At 37.0% G+C, this 21,030-nt stretch overlaps 1 protein-coding gene across 1 annotated transcript in view; it reads left to right on the forward strand.

Moving 5' to 3' along the window:
- Positions 1-21,030, forward strand: part of Su(var)3-3 (lysine-specific histone demethylase Su(var)3-3) — an 801,787-nt gene that overhangs the window by 130,516 nt on the left and 650,241 nt on the right. Inside the window, exon 11 of the mRNA XM_090379361.1 lies at positions 15,176-15,310. Within this exon, the coding sequence (XP_090235487.1) occupies positions 15,176-15,310 (135 nt within the window). The remainder of the gene's footprint in view (positions 1-15,175; positions 15,311-21,030) is intronic.

Below are 21,030 nucleotides of genomic sequence, written 5' to 3' on the forward strand. Positions count from 1 at the left end.
TCCTTCATAAATATTTCCTGAAAATTACAGTCTACAGAAGTTAAAGTCTAATGTCAGCAAATATATGCTTTCATCTTCTCAACCTCCAACCCAAGCATGGTACTAATTACTATAGGTTCTAATTACTATACCTCTCATGGTACCTCATCATGGTACTAATTACTATACCTCTCGTGATTGGGGTTTTTTCATAAAAAAAAATAATAAAAAAAAAATAAAAGCCATTTTCCCTTCTAAGAAGTTTTCCCTCATAAGAAGTTCAAAACCTCCACTCTCTTGAAAAAGTTATTCGGGTTCTACTTTATTTAATTTACGAACTTTAATTTTGCATTCACAATCTATGACATAATTATACTTGTTAATGAGATAATTTTTTTTCACATTCTTTACATACTGTATGATATCTTTCAACCCTTGAATATATTGGAAATTGTAAAACAGTTTTTTGTTTTTGAGATTTTTTGCATATCAATTTCCATACAACTTCTTACTGTAAATCTGTATTTCTATGTTTCTCCAAATAATTTTTTTGCACTTCTCATTCACATAAAATAACTCTGTTTTTGAGTGATGTTTTAGATTTATAATATTCTTTTTGATATGCTTTATTACAATCTCTACAATATGGGTGAGATACATTAAATCCATTTTCATTTTTTTCTTGCTCACATTTCTTGCTGAATTTTATATCCATGATTACAAAACATTGAACAGTTCCAATCTATTCAATTCAAAAAATTAGCATTAGCAAAGGCACATGATGCAAGAAAGCAAGCTTATATAGCATCAGCCAAAAAAAAACTTATTTCACCCATCCATTCGTTCCAAATGTTTGTCAAGTTCTGCCTTGAATCTATTTAAGCTATCAACTTCCACAACGACAGATGGAAGTTTGTTCCAGCAATCAATCACCCTCTGGCTAAAGTCAAACTTCCGCACATTTATCTTACAACTGTCTTTCCTGAATTTATGCCTCTCAAGCGATTATTCTGAGCAAGAGGAAGAATCCCATCAGCATTGAGCATGCTCAAACCATTCAAGGCTTTATACACCTCAGTCAGATCACCTCGCAGGTGCCTAGTCTCCAGACACTGTAATTTGCAAAACTTAAGCCTTTCTTCGTAAGAGCAACCCTTTGTTCCATTCACTAATCTTGTTGCCCTTTTCTGTACTCGTTCCAACAGCTCTACATCCTCCTTAAAATGAGGCCTCCAGACCTGTATACAGTACTCAAAGTGTGGTCTGACCATTGCCTTATACAAGAGGATAGTCAACTCCTTATCCTTGCTAGAAAAATTCCTGTATATAATTGACAAGACACCATGAGCTTCTCTTGCAGACCGTTTGCACTGCTCAGAAAACTTCATATCTGCCTGCACAATTACCCCCAGGTCCTTTTCTTTCTCTACCACTGTCAGTGTGGTACCACAGAGTTGATACATTACTCTGGGATTACTGCTTCCCATATGTAGTACTTTACATTTGTCAATGTTAAACTTCATATGCCACCTCTCAGCCCATCTGCTCAACTTTTCTAGATTCTGTTTCTGCAGTGTACTGTCATTAGTGTCATTAAAAACCCTGCCAACCTTCGTATCATCTGCAAACTTGGACATTAAATCTGATATACCATCATCAATATCATTTATAAATACAGAAAACAACAATGGATCCAACACTGAACCTGAGGGACTCCACTAATAACATTAGTCCACCAAGAGCAGTGTCCAATGATTACCACTCTCTGTCTTCTCCCACTCAGTCATCCTTTTATCCATAGCAGCAATTTGCCTCCAATGCCACACTGCTCCAGTTTGTGCAGCAGTCTTCCATGTGCAACAGTATCAAAAGCTTTTCTAAGATCCAAATATATGATATCAAAGTTATTCTTTGCATCCAGTTCCTTTGTGACTACATCATAGTATCCAATCAAATTAGTCAGACAAGACTTCCCCTTAACAAACCCATGCTGTGTCTGAGCTATAACTGAAGGTCTTCTCTAGATGATCCTGCAATGCTTCTTTAACCAGTGCCTCGATTAATTTCCCTAGAACAGAAGTTAAAACAACTTGTCTGTAATTACCTGTGTCTCCCTTTGATCCTACTTTGTGGATTGGGATCATATTTGCACATCTCCAGTCCATGGGTACCTCCCCTGAGTCCAGGGAAGCTCTCATAATTATGGCTAAGGGTTTGCTTACTTCCTTTGCCACCTCCTTTAATATAACTGGATAGATGCCATCCACCCCAGGTGCTTTTCTTGTGTTTATCTTCAACAATTTCTCCTCCACTTTACTCTCAGTTATTACAAGATTATCTAACTTACTGCCAGAGTTGAATACACCTCTGGCATTCCCTTCGCTGAATAACTCCTCATGTGTGAATGTTGATGCAAAATATTCATTTGGTTTGTTAGCTACCTGAGCAGGAACATCAACAGCTGAACCATCGATATCAAGTGGACCAATCTGATTCATCTCCTTCCTTCTAGAGTTTACACAAGTAAAGAACTCTTTGCTGTTTTTCTTTGCATCCTTTATCAAAGATTTCTTGTAATCTGCCTTTGCCTGCCTAACCTCCTTTGTAACTTGGTTACAGTCCAGCTTATATGTATAATAGGCTTCTGTGTCACGTGTTAATTTATATGTATCCCATGCATTTTTCTTCTCTGTCACATGTCTAATTAGTTCGTCTGCCATCCATTTAGGCCTAAATCTTGAACAATATTTCTTTGTTGGTATGAAAAGCGTAGTAACTTCCAAGATTAATTGTTTGAATGCTTCTCATTTTGAATTTGCTGTTGGTAACATCATCAGTTGGTTCCACCATATAGAATTTAAATACTGTCTCAGACCACCGTAGTCAACTTTACAAAAGCAAAAACTCTTCCCTTTACCCTTGATGGTAGTTACCTCTTTGAGTAAATCCCACTTCAGCACTGTGATCACTGCCACCTAGTGGTTCCTTTATCTGCAGATTCTTGATGCATGAAGAAACATTACTGATAATCAGATCAAAAGTATTACTCCCTCTAGTTGCCTCCTGAACATGCTGCAGTAGAAAACAATCATCCAATAAATCCACAAAAGCCTTGCTAGTGTGTGAGTAACAAACCCACAAATTCCAGTCAATATCCGTGAAATTAAAATCCCACATTATAAGACACTCTAATTTACTGGCCCACTCTATTTCTCTGCACAATTGGTCATTATACTCATAGGATTCATTAGGCCTATAACACACACCTCTCATTTTTCCTTTCCGAGTGCTTATGTCACACCAAACAGACTCAACATTGTATTGTCCACCAACATCAATTGGATGCATTTCCTTAGATTTTATGTGTTTCTTTACTAACAGCATAATCCCTCCTCCCTTCCTATCCTGTCTGTCCTTTCTGTACATATTGTACTTCCCAAATTCCAGTTCTGCACTGCTTATGTCTGTGTGACACCATGTCTCTGATATCCCAACAATATCTGCCTTTGATGTCTTGACTAGCACTTCAAGCTTATCGAATTTATTAACTATACTCCTAGCATTGGTGTGCATGCTAGTATACATGCACCTGTTTCTAGTCTTAGTTACCCTAACACAGCCCATGGATTTACTTGTTCCACTATGACTCCCAGCAGTCCTGGAAATTCCCATTGTCTTGCTTTCCAGGCTGCTGCTCAATTGCATTTCAAGAGGAGTGCAAGAATCACTTTTACCTCTGCCAGCGGCTACTGTTAATGTATTAGTCCGGGTATCCCCCCAAGTTTTCTGACCCACCTAACTCTGCCCCAATAGCATCAGCAAATATTCTTGCACCCTTTCTATTTAAGTGTCTCCCATCCCTGTAGAAGCAGTCTCTCCTGTTAACAAGCACAGACCAGGCTGAGAAAAATTCTACCCTTTGAGCCTTGCACAATCTTTCCTGGGCCGAATTGATCGACAAGGCTTTCATCATATACAGGTGACCCCCACTTAACGCTGATAATTCGTTCTGGAAAAACAGAGCGCTAAGTGAATCCGCACTAAGCGAGCTCCCCATTCCCATAAGGTAACATATGTATTTGTAAGTTGCGGTCGGTGCCATAGGATATTTCCTAATCAATAATAAACGGTAGTGAAAAGATGCACAAATGTCGGTCAAAATATTTAATATTCAAATATTTGTACATATAAAATATTCTGCATTACATACGTATATAATTATGTGGTAACTACTTACGTATCAAAATTAAACTTAAAATTCCAATTAAAATCATGGATTTAAGTGATCTAAATTGATTTAATTTAATTGATGAATTTAATCATGAAAAATGTGTCGATTTTTGGTTCAACTTGTGGCCCTCTTCTAAATAAACTAAAAGGGGTATTAATTTTAAATCCCCCGCAGCGTTACCACCAAACAAAAAAGCCACCCGATTCTTCGCCGCTTTGAAACCTGGCATGTTTTTTCTTCTTTCAATATGAAACTTCTTTTAGGAATTCGTTTCCATAAAAGTCTTGCTTCATCTATGTTATAAACTTGTTGAAAAGTACAACACATAATCATCATCATCATCATCAGCCATTTTCAATCCACTGCAGGATGAAGGCCTCTCCAGCAACTTTCCAGTTGCTTCTGTTTTGAGCACTGGACATCCATTTACTACCCACAAACTCATGAATTTCATCTATCCATCTCCGCCTTTGTCTTCCAGGTTTTCTTCTAGCTCCTCTTGGATACCATTCTGTTATTTTCTTAGTCCATCTGTCATCATGTCTTCGAGCTATGTGTCCTGCCCAAGACCATTTTAGTTCTTTAGTTTTGATAAGAATGTCCTTTACTTGAGTTTGTTGCCTAATCCATGTGTTTCTCTTCTTATCTAACAGTCTTATTCCCAATATGATTCGTTCCATTCTTTGCTGTGTGGTTCTCAGCTTCTCTTCCATTCTTTTGGTGAGTGCCCAAGTTTCACTTCCATAAGTCATGGTGGGGAGTATACATTGGTCCATTATTTTACGTTTCAGACAAACTGGGATATTGCTCTTCAGTATGTGACTATATTTCCTGAATGCTATCCATCCAAAATTTATTCTTCTCTTGACTTCCAGCCATTTATCATTATTACAGCTAATAACTTGTCCCAGATAAGTATATGACTCCACCTTTTCAATTACTGCTCCTTCAATCATTAAGTGTCTTTCTGTGGCATACTTGTTCATCATTACTTTTGTTTTAGCCATATTCATCTTTAGTCCAAAATCCTTACTAGCTGTGCATAACTGATTAAGATTTTCCTCTAATTCTTTGGGATCATGGCTTATGACCACAATGTCATCTGCAAATCGCAAATGGTTTAGGTACTCTCCGTTCACATTGACTCCTTTCTGCGACCAGTCTAATCTTCTGAAAGCTTCCTCAAGGGCAGCAGTAAACAGCTTAGGAGATATTGTGTCTCCTTGTCGAACTCCTTTCTCAATTTTAAATTTCCTACTGTCTTTGTCTAGTCTAATAAAGGAGGTAGCACTCTCGTATATTTTCTTCAAAATCATAATATATGGGGTATCAATGCCTTGTCTTTCCAGTGCCCGAAACATTGCCTTATGCTGTATGGAGTCAAATGCCTTTTCATAATCCACAAATGCCAGGCATAGTGGTGTTTTATATTCATTTGCTTTCTCCATTAGCTGTGATATTACATGAAGGTGATCCATAGTTGAGAATCCTGTCCTAAAGCCAGCTTGCTCTTTCAGTTGATTCTCATCCAGTATTCTTTCTAATCTGTTAGTAATGACCCTTGTGAACAACTTGTAGATGTGGGATAACAAGCTAATTGGTCTATAATTTCCAATTTCTGATTTATCTCCTTTCTTATGCAGCAAAACTATGATTGCATTATTCCACTGCTTAGGCGTCACACCTTTTCTAATGCACTTTGTGAAGAGCCTTGCCAGTTTTTGTGTTATGTCTCTTCCTCCCAATTTTAACAACTCTACAGTAACTTCATCTTCCCCCGGGGCTTTCTGATTCTTCATTTTCTTCAATGCATGTTCTACTTCATCAGGAAGAATATTGGGTATGTCGTATGTGTTGCTACTTTGCAATCCATGTTCCCCACTGCTGGCATCATTCCCCTGCTCCTTGTATAATTCTCTATAGTAGTCTTCTGCTATTTGAATTATGCCTTCTCTGCTGTTTATAAGTACACCATCGCTATTCTTCAGTTTCAGTATCATTTGTCTTTCTGTATTACTGCTCATGGCTGCTGATTTAAATCCTTTGTTTTCCCTTAATGCTTGTTCTACTTTTCTTGTGTTAAATCTTCTTATGTCCTCTCTGAGTCTCTTTCTAATGGCTTTGCATAACTCAGTATACTCAATTTTCTCCCTGTCAGTGTTTTTCTTGCTTTTCATTTGTCGTCTTCGGTTCATCATGACAAGTGTTTCTTGACTAATTTTTTCTTCTTTGGATTTCTTTTTCCCTATAGGTTTCTTGGGCTTTATCACTTTCAAAAAGTTGTAATATTCCTCGTCGATATCTTGGTCCTCAGCAGTCTGCAGAAGCTCATACTTGTTCCTAAGTTCCAGTACATACTGCTTTTTCTCCTCTTCTGTTATCTCAAAGACCTTTGTATTATTTACTCGAGTCAGTTTTTTCCTTTCCTTTCCTACATCTATATCAAGTGTACATCTTACCATTCTGTGATCACTTCCAACATTTACCTTATTTAGGACGGTGACATCATTCACAATATATCTTCTATTAGTGAGGATGAAGTCGATTTCATTAGTAGTTAATCCATTTGGACTCTTAATACACATAATACCCCTCTTCAATAATTTTAAGTTCTTTTTTGAAAGTTTTGGCTCCTTGATCTGCACTTGCGGCTTCTCCCTAGATTTTAAATCTATTCAACCAGCCCTTACCCATTTTTAAATGGTTCCACATTTTTTTTTTTTTTTTTATAGGTGAGTTTTTTTCAGATCATCATATTGGCTAATCTCACTCTCTCTCTCTCTCTCTCTCTCTCTCTTTTTTTTTTTAATAATATTTAACTTAACTGTATTCTGCATTGGATATTATCATCAAAAAAATTAGTTAACGTCTTTCCATTTCAATCCTAATAGCTGGCCTAGCTCTAGTTGCTTGCAGTAGAATAGCTATCTTTCCCACTGCTAAAATTAATTCATTTTTTTTTTATAATTGTTCTTACAGTTAAACTTGCAGGTCCTAAATTTCGTTGCAGGTCCTTGTCGTTGATGGGAATCGATTTGTTTCTAAACGTCTAATTTAATTTTCAAATTCAGTCTTTTTCTTACATTTATAGTCTTCGTACTGCGCCCATGCGTTGTTTTTTCATTTTTATCGGCCATTACTAACTCTTTGAAAATGGAACTGCGTTGGTTGCATTAATTACGATACAATGTTCAAGTAAACTGTCCATTACGCACAATGTCTAATACTGTATTGAGTGATGACTAGACTTTGGATAATTGCATATAACGCAAATATTTCAGGCATTATACTTGATAATTTTTTTAAATGTTGATCTCGGAATACGTAACAAGTGACTGTACTGCAATTAAATTAGCGTGCAAGAAAATTTCACCGAGCGGGGCAACGTTTTAATGCTGTTTTGCTATTCATTTTCAAGCTATCGACTCCATCAAATGAAACAATTTCGTTAAATATGCCAAAAATGCAATCTGTAAAAGAGCGTTGTAGTGATCTGTGACAGCATTATAGTCAGATACAGGTTATAATATAAGAACAGCGTTATAGCGAATCAGCGTAAAGCGAACCGCATTATAATGGGGGCCTGCTGTACTCCCTCCTATCGTGTCTGGGCAGAATTGCAGACACTTTCAAATTCAATCCTAACTCATGGCTTTTTTCAGCATTGTCTTGTACTTGTTAAGTAATTTTGCCGGTCTCCTACTCTTAATATCATTAGTGCCAATGTGTACAACAATATCACCCTTTGTGCCCTTAAAGGATGATATCTGCCCTACAATGTCATCAACCTTTGCCCCTGGCAGACATACCCCGGTCCTGTTCCATCTATTGTTTTTGCACAATATGTTCCCCGTTTCCTTGACAATAGAGTCACCTACAAAAACTAGTTCCTTTGGGACCAGTGCATTCTGCCTTGGGGGTTGCCTCTGTGTTGCGTGATGTTCAAGTGCAAGCTCTGGCATTGATGTAGGCAGCTGAGAGCTTGATGGGCCCTCAATTTAAATCCCTCTAGGACATCTACCCTGTCCTTCAAGCTCTCATATAAGCCCATAACAATGCCGAGTTGGTGCCTGATTTCCTCGCATTCCTTACCTCGCGCACACACAAAGACATTCCCCTTGGCAATATCATGTCCTGTTCCTGATTGCTCCACAAACATCAAACAAGCAGTGCATTTCAATAGACTGTGATTCAGAGGACAACTGCCTCCTCAGTTCTTCCCTGAGCCACAGCACTTCCACTAGTTTGAGCCTTTTGCTTTGCCGCTCTGGTCTGAATCATGATTTCTATTCAAGTTCAATAAAATTCCAATACAAAATATAACCCTAACCCTAAACCTATATATATCCCAGTGCAGTTATAACACTATATATACGTATATTATCTCTGAGTTACGTTATGACTTTCTTATCCCCTGTCAACTTATAGGTATTAATTTATGATGTTACGTTTGTAATAACTAGGTCACTATATTTATTTAGTTAAAATATATATTCAATTGACAATGAAATTTAATAAGATTAATAAATTTTACTGATTAATTGATACTACTATCTCGCTATCTAGTTTTCCGTTAAACCTTACACTAGCACACGTGTTGTATAACAATGTTGGCAAGTTACAAACGGTTAATCTACAGACATGACGTATTATTTACTTTCCAAATCGTGCTATCTAAATTCAAAATAAACCACGGAGCTTGACTAGGTCTATAAGCTACTTATAGAAAATAATTTAATCTAACAGTTAAGTCAATTGGTTTTTTTGGGTTTTTTTTTTTTTTTTTTAGGAGCATTAGCAACTAAGGCCATATTGCTCTGGGGATATGCAGTGGTCATTCCCTGATCTTTCCGCGTCCTCCGTATTTGGTAGGCATGGGCTCGAACCCTGGTCTAATCAAGAAGCATGTGCTACGCACTGCTGCTCCTGCCCAACTGGCTATGGAGGTGCCCATTAAGTCAATAAAGTGGCTAAGTATAATTAAAAACTTTCGTTTGCGGGGAGCTGCAAAACCTGTCCACATGTGAATTTGATACCCTTACCGATACTGAGTATTAACCTACAAAATCGCTATCTAAATTCAATTTAAACTAAAGTATTGCTACTAGGAATATAAAGCAACTCTAAAAAATAAATTAATATGTCAATTTAAGTCAATAAAAAAGCAAAAAATTCTCTATTTGCTTGAGCTGTAAAAACTGTGCCTGTTAACATGTACTCTCACACCCACTCTCTTTTACAAGGCTTAGATCTTATGCACATTATTTAATTAAAAAATATGAAATTTGTTCACAGAAATGAATTTAAAGTATTTTTAGAGATAGGTTCAACAGAGAAATAACACATAAAAATATTGAAGATTACAGTAAAGTAAAAATGAAACTAATTTATAAAGGTATGGAAAAAGTGTAAAAAAATAAAACTCATAATTGATTTTGAAGCAGAAAATATGAAAAAGAAATAAATTTATTAAAAAGGGAGGCTTATTACTCTTTTTTTTTGCTTAAACCTATCTTATTTTCTTAAAAAATATAAATAAATTTAATTTTTTGATTTTTGTAATTTATTTTAGGTAAATGAAAGCTTTTAAGGGGAGAGAGGTGTTTTTAAGGAGAGGTGATATGTTTTTTTGTAAAAATGTACATTGATGCTAGAACCTACAATTTCTGTGCTACTATATACCAGTTAAAATGTTTATTAATACTAGCTACATGTTTGCTTATTCTTATTTATTTCAATTATTTTTTTGCCACTGAAATCTTCATATCCATTTTTTAAAATTCAAAAAGCCATATAGATCTCTGTAGTCGTTCAGAACATGTGTTTATATGAACTTTTTTCATTGTTTTCAAGTCCCGAACCTTGATCCTGAAAGTTTTGTGGTCCATTTGTTATGAAACATCTTGTATAGGAAATATGGATGAAATACAATGATTTTTTGGCCTGTGTGTGGTTTTAACTGTAAAAATCAAGCCCAAGATTTAAATATATAATTTTAAAGAAAAAATATGTGAAATATGCTAAAATTCAAAAATATAAATTTTTACCATTTCAGTCAAAATTTATATTTTTGACTGAAATGGTCATTAAGATTTTAGACCCATTTTGGATCATGAAGTATAATAGTTATATTTACACAGTACACCATGATATAATTAGTAATTAACTTATTTTTAAAAAACTGCTTAAAATAAATTAAGCTTTACATTATAAATTGTCTGGGTATTTGATCTCTTGTTCATACACACATATCACTACTAGATGCTAATAAAGGTAATTTGAACTAAGACCAGGGATAATAAACCCTCTCTCTGATAGCATATGTGTAGTGGGTCTGCAGATATAGTTTTTTTTTTTTTTACCATTCATGAAACATTCTGTTTTTTCCTCCTTTCACTTTTATTAGTAGTAGTAGTAGTAGTGGCATGTGATGCAAGAAAGCAAATGTATGAGATTATGCAGCATCAGCCAAAAAAAAAAATCACACCATTGCCTCCAAATGCCTGTCCAGTTCCTCCTTAAATTCATTCAAGCTATCAACTTCCACAACGACAGATGGAAGTTTGTTCCAGCAATTAACCACCCGCTGGCTAAAGGCAAATTTCCGCACATCTATTCTACATCTGTCTTTTCTTAATTTGAATTTATGTTCCCTTAGGTTCGTAATCTGAACAAGTGGAAGGATCCCATCAGAATTCAGCGTGCTCAATCCATTCAAGGCCTTATATACCTCAATCAGATCACCGCGCATGTGCCTAGTCTCAGCCACTGCAATTTGCAGAACTTAAGCCTCTCTTGGTAAGAGGATCCCTTCATTCCCCTCACCAATCTTGTTGCCCTTCTCTGTACCCGCTCAAGTAAATCTACATCCTTCCTAAAATGAGGTCTCCAGACCTGTACGCAGTACTCAAGGCGTGGCCTGACCATTGCTTTATACAGAGGTATAATCACCTCCTTTTCCCTGCTATCAAAATTCCTATATATCATTGACAAAACCCCATGACCTGCCCTGGCAGCCTGTCTGCATTGCTCAGAAACCTTCATATCTGACTGCACAATTACTCCCAGGTCTTTTTCATTTTCTACCACCTTAAGTGTAGTACCACACAGTTGTTACGTTTCTCTGGGGTTATTTCTACCCATATGCAGTACTTTGCATTTGTCAAGATTAAACTTCAGTTGCCACTTCTTAGCCCATCTGCCCAAATTATCAAGATCCTGTTGCAGTAGCAGACTGCCATTACTGTCATTAACAACACTGCCAACTTTTGTATCATCTGCAAACTTCGACATTAAGCCTGATATACCTTCATCAATATCATTGATAAATATACAAAACAACAGTGGACCTAACACCGAACCCTGTGGGACTCCACTAATAACATTAGTCCAAGAAGAGCAGCACCCATTGATTACCACCCTCTGTCTTCTCGCACTTAACCATCCTTTTATCCATTGTAGCAACTTACCCTTAATGCCATTCTGCTCCAATTTGTACAGTAGTCTTCCATGCGCAACAGTGTCAAAAGCTTTCCTGAAATCCAAATATATGATATCAAAATTGTTTTTTCATCCAGTTCCTTTGTAACCACATCATAATATCCTATCAAATTTGTCAGACAAGACTTTCCCTTAAGAAACCCATGCTGTGTCTGAATTATTGCTGCAGTCTTGTCTAGATGATCCTGCAATGCATCTTTAACCAGCGACTCCATTATTTTACCCGGAACAGAAGTTAAACTAACTGGTCTGTAATTACTCGTGTCACCCTTCGATCCCCCTTTGTGAATTGGGGATACATTTGCACATCTCCAGTCCGTGGGAACCTCCCCTGAGTCCAAGGATGCTCTCATAATTATGGCTAAGGGTTTGCTTAGTTGCCTTGCCGCCTCCTTTAATATAACTGGATAGATCCCATCCACCCCAGGTGCTTTTCTTACGTTTAACTTCAAGAATTTCTCTTCCACTTTGCTCTCAGTTATTACAAGATCATTAAGCACCCTGCTACAATTTGATAACCTTCTGCCATTTTCAAACCTTAATAATTCATCACGTGTGAATGTAGATGCAAAATACTCATTCAGTTTGTTTGCTATCTGAGCAGGATCATCAACAGTCGAACCATCGATGTCAAGTGGGCCAATCAGATTCATCCCCTTCCTTTTAGAGTTTATATAAGTAAAGAAATCCTTGCTGTTTTTCTTAGCATCTTTTGCCAAGGATTTCTTGTAATCTGCCTTCGCCTGCCGAACCTTGATTGGTGAGGGGAATGAAGGGATCCTCTTACCAAGAGAGGCTTAAGTTCTGCAAATTGCAGTGGCTGGAGACTAGGCACCTGCGCGGTGATCTGATTGAGGTCTATAAGGCCTTGAATGGGTTGAGCACGCTGAATTCTGATGGGATCCTCCCACTTGTTCAGAATACGAACCTACGGGGACATAAGTTCAAATTAAGAAAGGATAGATGTAGAATAGATGTGCGGAAATTTGCCTTTAGCCAGCGGGTGGTTAATTGCTGGAACAAACTTCCATCTGTCATTGTGGAAGTTGATAGGTTAAATAAATTTAAGGAGGAACTGGACAGGCATTTGGAGGGTATGGTGTGATTTTTTTTTTTGGCTGATGCTGCATAAGCTCCTACACTTGCTTTCTTGCATCAAGTGCCACTACTACTACCTCCTTTGTGACCTGATTACAGATTAACTTATATCTGCCATAGGCTTCTGAGTCGCTTGATAATTTATATGCATCCCATGCATTTTTCTTCTCTGTTACGAGTCTCATTAGTTCATTTGACAACCATTTAGGCCTAAACCTTGAACAATATTTCTTAATAGTTATGAAACTTTTAGTAGCTTCCACGATTAATTCCTTGAATGCTTCCCACTTAGAATTTACTGTTGGTAACATCGTCAGTTGATCAGTTGATCCCACTGTACAAAATTTAAAAACTGTCGGAGACCACTGTACTCGCCTTTACGGAAGCAAAAACCCTTTCCTTTACCCCTGATGGTAATTAAATCTTTAAGTAAATCCCACATCAGTACACTGTGATATCACTGCCACCTAGTGGTTCCTTTATCTGCAAATTCTTAATACAAGAATGATCACTGCTGATAACCAGATCAAGAGTATTACTTTCTCTGGTTGCCTCTCGAACATGCTGCTGTAGAAAACAATCATCCAATAAATCCACAAAAGTCTGACTAGTGTGTGAGTGCCCAACCCACAAGTTCCAGTCAATATCTGGGAAGTTAAAATCCCCCATTATAAGACATCCCGATTTACTAGCCCACTCTATTTCTGTGTACAATTGTTCATTGTACTCATTCGAGTCATTAGGCCTATAACACACTCCTACTCTAATTTTTGCTTTCGCAGTGCTTATGTCACACCAAACTGATTCAACATTGCGCTAACCAACTATGTCAACTGGATGCACTTCTTTTGATTTTATATTTTTCTTTATTAACAGCATAACACCTCCTCCCTTCCTATCCTGTCTATCCTTTCTGTACACATTGTACTCCCCAAATTCCAGTTCAGCATTCCTTGTATCTGTGTGACACCCCGTCTCTGCTATCCCAACAATATCCGCCTTTGATGTCTTGACCAACACTTCAAATTCATCAAATTTATTTACTATACTTCTAGCATTGGTATACATGCACCTATTCCTATTCCCAGCCACTCTAACACATCCCATATACCCACCTGTTTCACGATGACTGCCATCCATCCCTGAAACCCCCAACACCCCTCGCTCCAGGTCGCTACTTATTCTAATGGAAGTTGTGCAAGAATCACCTTCACCTCTGCCTACGGCTACTGTTAAACTATTAGTCCTTGTATCCCCCCAAGCTATCAGTTTTCCGACCCACCTAACACTGCCTCGATAGCATCAGCAAATATTCTTGCACCCTTTCTATTTAAGTGTATCCTGTCCCTGTAGAAGCAATCTCTCCTGTTAACAAATACAGTCCAGGCTGAAAAAAATTCTACCCCTTGAGCCTTGCACAATCTTTCCAGGGCCGAATTGATCGACAAGGCTCTCATCATATACTCCCTCCTATCGTGTCTGGGCAGAATTGCAGACACTTTCAAATTCAACCCTACTTCACGGCTTTTTTTCAACAGTGGCCTGTACTTGTTAAGTAATTCTGCCGGTCTCCTACTCTTAATATCATTAGTGCCAACGTGTACAACTATAACACCTTTGGTGCCCTTAAAAGATGATATCTGCTCTACAACGTCATCAACCTTTGCCCCTGGCAGACATACCCTGGTCCTGTTCCACCTATCCTTTTTACACAATATATTTTCCGTTTCCCTGACAATAGAGTCACCAACAACTACTAGTTCCTTTGGGACCAGCGCAATCTGCCTTGGGGGTGCCGCTGTGTTGCGTGATGACCAAGTGCAAGCTCTGGCGTTGATGTGAGCAGCTGAGAGCCTGATGGGCCCCTCAATTTAGATCTTTCGAGGGCATCCACCCTATCCTTCAAACTCTCATATAGGCCCATAACAACGCTGAGTTGTCGCCTGATTTCCTTACATCGCGCACACACAAAGACATCCCCCATGGCAATATCATGTTCCGTTCCAGATAGTTCGGCAAACATTTCACAAGTTGTACATTTTTTTTAGGCTGTGATGCGTTGGAGAATCGCCCCCCGCAGTTCTTCCCCGAGTCACAGCACTCCTGCCACTTTGTGCCCGTTGCTTTGCTGCTCTAGTTTGGGGCATGATATTTTAAATTAATAAGATCAATAAATTAAATTAAATTAAATGTCAATACTATGCTATCTAATAGAAACAGTGAAGCGTATTACTGTTTCTGTAATTATACGTTAGAGCTACCTAACTATCTCAATTAAAAATTTGAATTCCCTATCACTATATACTGTATCACTATATTACTATAACACTATATCACTATATTCATAAAAATGTGTTTATTATGTAGATGCTACAATTAAAAGATCATATTCATGACTTGCATAAGCAGTATAAAGAGCTGAGTGAATCCAAGCAGCAAAGAGATGTGACCCAAGAATTTGTATTGAGAAGTAAGCAACGTGATCTTGGAGCTAGTTGTAAGGTTAGTATTTGTAAATTAACTTTCTAATGAAGGAAATAATTTATTCTGTTATAGTCCTTTGCTGTGTATTTAACAAAATATACAGGGTGTTTGAGTTAAAGGGTACTGGGGTCTGTCTCTTACTTTTAGGTTTAGGCCATTTGTTGTGGGAATCTTTTTTTTTTTGTCATATTTAAGTTAATTTTTGAATTTGAATTAGTTTGTGTTCCTTTTAGAAGTACACTGATGATGTTTTTAGGTTAATTCTCAATGGGAATAAATTGCCCATTGAGAAAAAAGCAGTTTATTAGGCAAAATTTAAATTTAGAAATCATGAAATCTAAATGGTAACTCATTTAGATATTAAGTCCAATTTTAATATCAAATTCAAACATTTCAGTCCAGATATGACAAAAAATGGTGATAGGACAAATAGCCTAAACCTAAAAAGTGAGATGGATCCTGGTACCTTTTAACTGAAACACCCTGTATATATCCCTTTATTGCCAATTAATAAAACAGAAAAAAAAAAAAAAAAAGCAGTATCTCTGAAAAGAATAATTTAATATAAAAGTACACCTGACAGTGCCAATTATGTTACAGGGCGCCTCTGTAGCCAGGTGGGCAGGAGCAGCAGTGAATAGCACATGCTTCTTGATTAGACCGGGGTTCGAGCCTGTGACCACCAAATACAGAGGATGCAGAAAAGTCAGGGAATGGCCACCGCATATCCCTGGAGCAATATGGCCTTAGTTGCTAATGCTCCTAAAAACCAAATAACAACAACAAAAGCAATTATGTTACAGAGAAAATACTACACTGTTATAGAAACAAATTAACTTATAATCTTTGCAGCCACTTCATGATCAGAAAATTACTCTAACTTTACTCTAGTGAATTTATCAACATGTCTCAGTTAGCATATTTAACTGCAAAACATTTGAGCTGTTTTACAAAATTATTAGGTGCTGCTGAGTTCTCCATTGTTAAACTGAATGTCCTATGATTGCTACATATCCAATCCATCTTAACAGATGAACGTTTTGCCATTTTTTTGCCAGTCATTAATTAGCTTAATGGCATTCTGTTCTTAGTAGTTCAAGTCAATAATAGAATGGCCATTTACAGTGGAAAATGTATATGCTATTCCTGGTAGGTCATGTATATAGTTAATCTCCTTGATATGACAAGTTTCTCAAGGACATTACTGGTATTAGATATCATGAAATATCTAGCTCATGTTTCTAGTTCTCTAGAAACATCAACCTTCTAGAACCTTCTCTACTGGTATATATATAAGTGGGTTGCACACCAAGCAAGTATTTTTGTATTTCCAAAAGTGTATGTGATTCAGAGAGCGAATGGCAAACAGAGTGAACAAGTGTTTTAATGAATTAGTGTTTGTAAACAAGTGTTGTGTGCATAAGTGTAAATCATGAAACGTGTTTAAATTAGAAATAAAAATCTACAATTTCTTAATTGAGTTCTTATGTGTGTGTACCTCAACCATACATGAAATATGTCATGTTCTTGCTGATACAAGTCTGATGGCTTTTGCTACATTTGCGGAGAAGTGGTATTAAAATCACAGTGGAAGCCATTTTCACAACTTGAGGACATTAACAGGTTGGCTTAGAGATGGTCATAAATTGATGCCTTTTGCTGTTCTGGTGATTTGGTGAGAACCTCGAGAACACATAAACAATTTTTACTTTTGTATGACCAATATTTCTGGTTTTTCTGGGAAATCCAAGCATAAAGTAGAGTATCCCAACATACCTTCTGCTCTAAGACCAGTTCCTCACTATGATACAATGCCAGTGCCAAAGCCACTAGAGACTTATGGACTTGACTCTGATTCAGGATCGGAAAAGGAGTCACCAGAAGATGCAGAACCCAGAACAAGTACAGATCTAGACTTTTAACTCTTGATACTGCAAAGCCCATCTAATGACTGAGGCAGAATTGAATGATTTGGTCACAGATTTGGACCTCTCCAAAACCAAGACTTAGTTACTAGGATCATAGCTTTAGCAGTGGAAACTTCTTGAAAAGGGTGTCAAGGTGTCTTTTTATATGAAGAGGCAATCTAATATAATGACCTATTACTCCATGGATGGTGCTTTGGTTTATCATAACAATGTCCAGGAATTAATGAAAGAGTTGCATCTGGAGCACGTCCCCAGGCATTGGAGGCTTTCATTGATTCGCCCAAGGTCAGTTTGAAAGCAGTTTTACTCCACAATGGAAATAAGTATCCATCTATACCATTGGCCCATGCAGTTCACATGCATGGACCAATTACAAGGAAACGTAAGAGAACCTATAGGTTCTTTTGCAAAAATTATGCTATGAAGAGTACAAATGGAATATCTGTGCCAACCTAAAAGTAGTAGCTTTGCTGACTGGGTTGCAAGGTGGATACACTAAATACTGCTGCTTATTATGTGAGTGGGACAGCTGAATGAAGGATTGCCACTACAGGGTAAAAAAATGGCCAGACTGTTCAGAAACTACACCAGGCCAGAAAAATGTAGCACATCCTCCTTTGGTGGATAAGTCAAAAATCTATTTATCTCCATTACTTATCAAGCTAGGTTTGATAAAAATATTTGTGAAAGTGACGGACAAAAAAGGAGAAGAATTTTCCTGTTTGAAGCAAAAGTTTCCTTCAATCAGTGAGGTCAAGATAAAAGAGGGAATTTTTGTGGGTCCTCAACTCACACTGCTATCCAAGATGTGGAATTCACCAAAAAATTAAATGCTGCAGAAGTAAGAGCCTGGAAGGCATTTGAAAATGTTTGCCAGAACTTTTTAGGAAATGAGAAATCATAAAATTACAGTGAAATTGTGGATGAGCTAATTTGTGTACAGAGAATTGGGACCAACATGTTACTTTTCAAATACTTTTCTTAAATGTAAAAAAGATACCAGGGAAAATGGAGTCCAAATATGTTGGCAGACTACTGTTGGAATCTCATACGGGAGACACGAATGGATGATTATAAAAGGCAAAATTTGACAAAGTAAGTGTTTTGTTATCAGATAAACATTTTTATAAATAGAATTAGGTTAATAGACCCATTTCTCAATATTTAGTACTGTATGTAACATTTTCTTAAAATATATGAAATATTTTATACTAGAAACTTACTTTTTGACTTGAATCCCCCCTTCTCCCTTAAAATTAGTAGGTGTTACAGCAATATGGTTGCCATATTTGAATTCAGCAATGTCAAATCTAAAGAATCACCCTGAATTTTAACAGGTGGTGAAAAAAGTGATTTTTTTTTTTTTGCCCACCAGTAATATTAACATAGAAATCCACAGGCAAAAAAATGTTAGGTAAGTTTAAAAAGCATACTGCACTTGTACAAATATATCTGCAAATGCTAGGGCCATTTCTGGTGCCTATTCTAGACAACATTCCATTTGACACAGTATATGAAGACGTTCATACATAGTTGTCTACTAAAAACATAGAGCAGTTGAAGGAAAAATAGACCTCAGTATGACAATATTGGTCCCCTCGCCCCAGGGTTACCACAATTCTTGTCAGTCAGTTTGGCCCAGGTGAGAATGTGCAAGGTTCATGGGGTAGAATTTTTCTCAGCATGATCTGTGATTGTTAACAGGAGAGACTGTTTTTAGAGGGAAGGAATACACTTAAATATTAGGGATGCAAGAATATTTTCTGATGCTATCAAAGCAATGTTGGGTTGTGTCTCAGAAAACTGACAGTTTGGAAAGGGGAGAGGGGAAATACATGCACTAATAGTTAAATGGAACTGCAAGCAGAGGAAAAATTGATTCTTTCCCTGCTTCTGTTGAAACATGCAGCAGCCTGGAATGCAAAGTGTGGCAATTAAAAATGTCTGCTGGGAGTCTTCATGGAACAAGCAAATATGTATACTGTGTTAGGGTTATTAAGAACAAAAACAGATATACATATATTTGCTCATACACTAATGCTAGTAGTATAATAAGTAAATTTCATGAATTTGAAGTATTAGTTAAGTTATCAAATTCAGACATTTATGGGGATATTATATTCCATGGTGCCATACGGACATAAGGGATGCTGAATTTGAATTCAGCATCCCTTATGTTTATTATGGTGAGTACAGTGTGCATGTACAGAAAGGACAGAGAGGAGGGGAGGAGAGAGTTATTCTATTAGTTCAGTAGCACATAGAATCTAAGGCATTGTGCTCAGGCGATGTGGGTTACCATTGTAAAGTTTAGTCAGTTTGGTGTGACATAAGCACTGGAAAAATAAGAATGAGAGTAGGAGTACATTATAGGCCAAATTACTGTGATGAGTATAACGAACAACTATACAGATATATACAGTAGAGTGGGCCAGTAAATCAGAATCGGAAAGTCTTATCTTAAAAAGTTCTTTATTATTCCCCACTTTCTCTGTCAGCTGCCTTAAATTTGTTGCTTGCCAAGTAATAAGACAATCTGGGGTTACCATTACCCAAATGTAGAACCTCACATTTCCCAATGTTGTACTTCAACTGCCATTTTTTCAGACCAAAATTTCAGTCTGTCTTACGATTTCTTACTCACTAAGTAATTTTATTACATATTAATTTGTATATTGTCATAATGTTCAGTTCCTCATGAGAATTTATATTCATCTTACACAAATTTATTGTTGGTTACTTACTTCATCAGCTCAGTGATTTTCTACTGTAGTCTAGGTCAGTAATAATAATGCTTTAAAGATATCACAAGATGGGTAGCTTCTGCTAGAATTACTTCTTTGAATAGTTTTCATTTAGTATTTGTACTTGTTAGGTTCTCCAACTGTTCTAATTGAATGGAATTCAAATAATGCTTTTAGCAGAAATAATTTCCTTGAAAAAAGTTAAATCTCTTCCCTTTATTTTTGCATTAAGGAAACAGTAATATAAAATTGAGGTCAAGAATATTGTACTTCCACCTCACATCTTTAATATCTTGGGCACCTCTGTAGCCAGGTGGGCAGGAGCAGCAGTGCATAGCACACGCTTCTTGATTAGATCGGGGTTCGAGTCCGTGATCACCAAATACGGAGGATGCGGAAAGGTCAGGGAATGACCACCGCACATGGCCTTAGTTGCTAATGCTCCTGAAAACCAAATAATAACAATAATAATAATTTAATATCTTGATATAAGAAGCATTCATTTAGTATTAGTATTCAGCATGTGGATGCAGGGAAGCAATGGATTTTAATGCATCAAAAAACACCATCTGTGGTGTTCTTTTTATCTGAGTCTGGCAATAAAGTTCACAGACTGGTGGTGTTTTGATCATGTTCGAATTTAGTAAGTACAGTCAGTCCTCGTGACCACCAAATACGGAGGATGCGGAAAGGTCAGGGAATGACCACCGTATATGGCCTTAGTTGCTGATGATCCTGAAAACCAAATAATAACAATAATAATAATTTAATATCTTGATATAAGAAGCATTCATTTAGTATTAGTATTCAGCATGTGGATGCAGGGAAGCAAAGGATTTTAATGCATCTGTGGTGTTCTTTTTATCTATGAGTTTGGCAATAAAGTTCAGAGACTGGTGGTGTTTTGATCATGTTCGAATATAGTAAATACAGTCAGTCCTCGTATAGCATGATAGTTGTGTTCCTAGAAACCCTCGTGCAATGCAAAATCGTGCAATATAAATAACAGGCCCTATAGGAAAAATAGGGTTAGGTGCCAACCACCCAAGATTGAACACACAGTTTT

This window comes from Mastigoproctus giganteus, chromosome 8, assembly GCF_048544385.1.
Source record: "Mastigoproctus giganteus isolate SK-2022 chromosome 8, ASM4854438v1, whole genome shotgun sequence".
NCBI classification, from domain to species: domain Eukaryota; kingdom Metazoa; phylum Arthropoda; class Arachnida; order Uropygi; family Thelyphonidae; genus Mastigoproctus; species Mastigoproctus giganteus.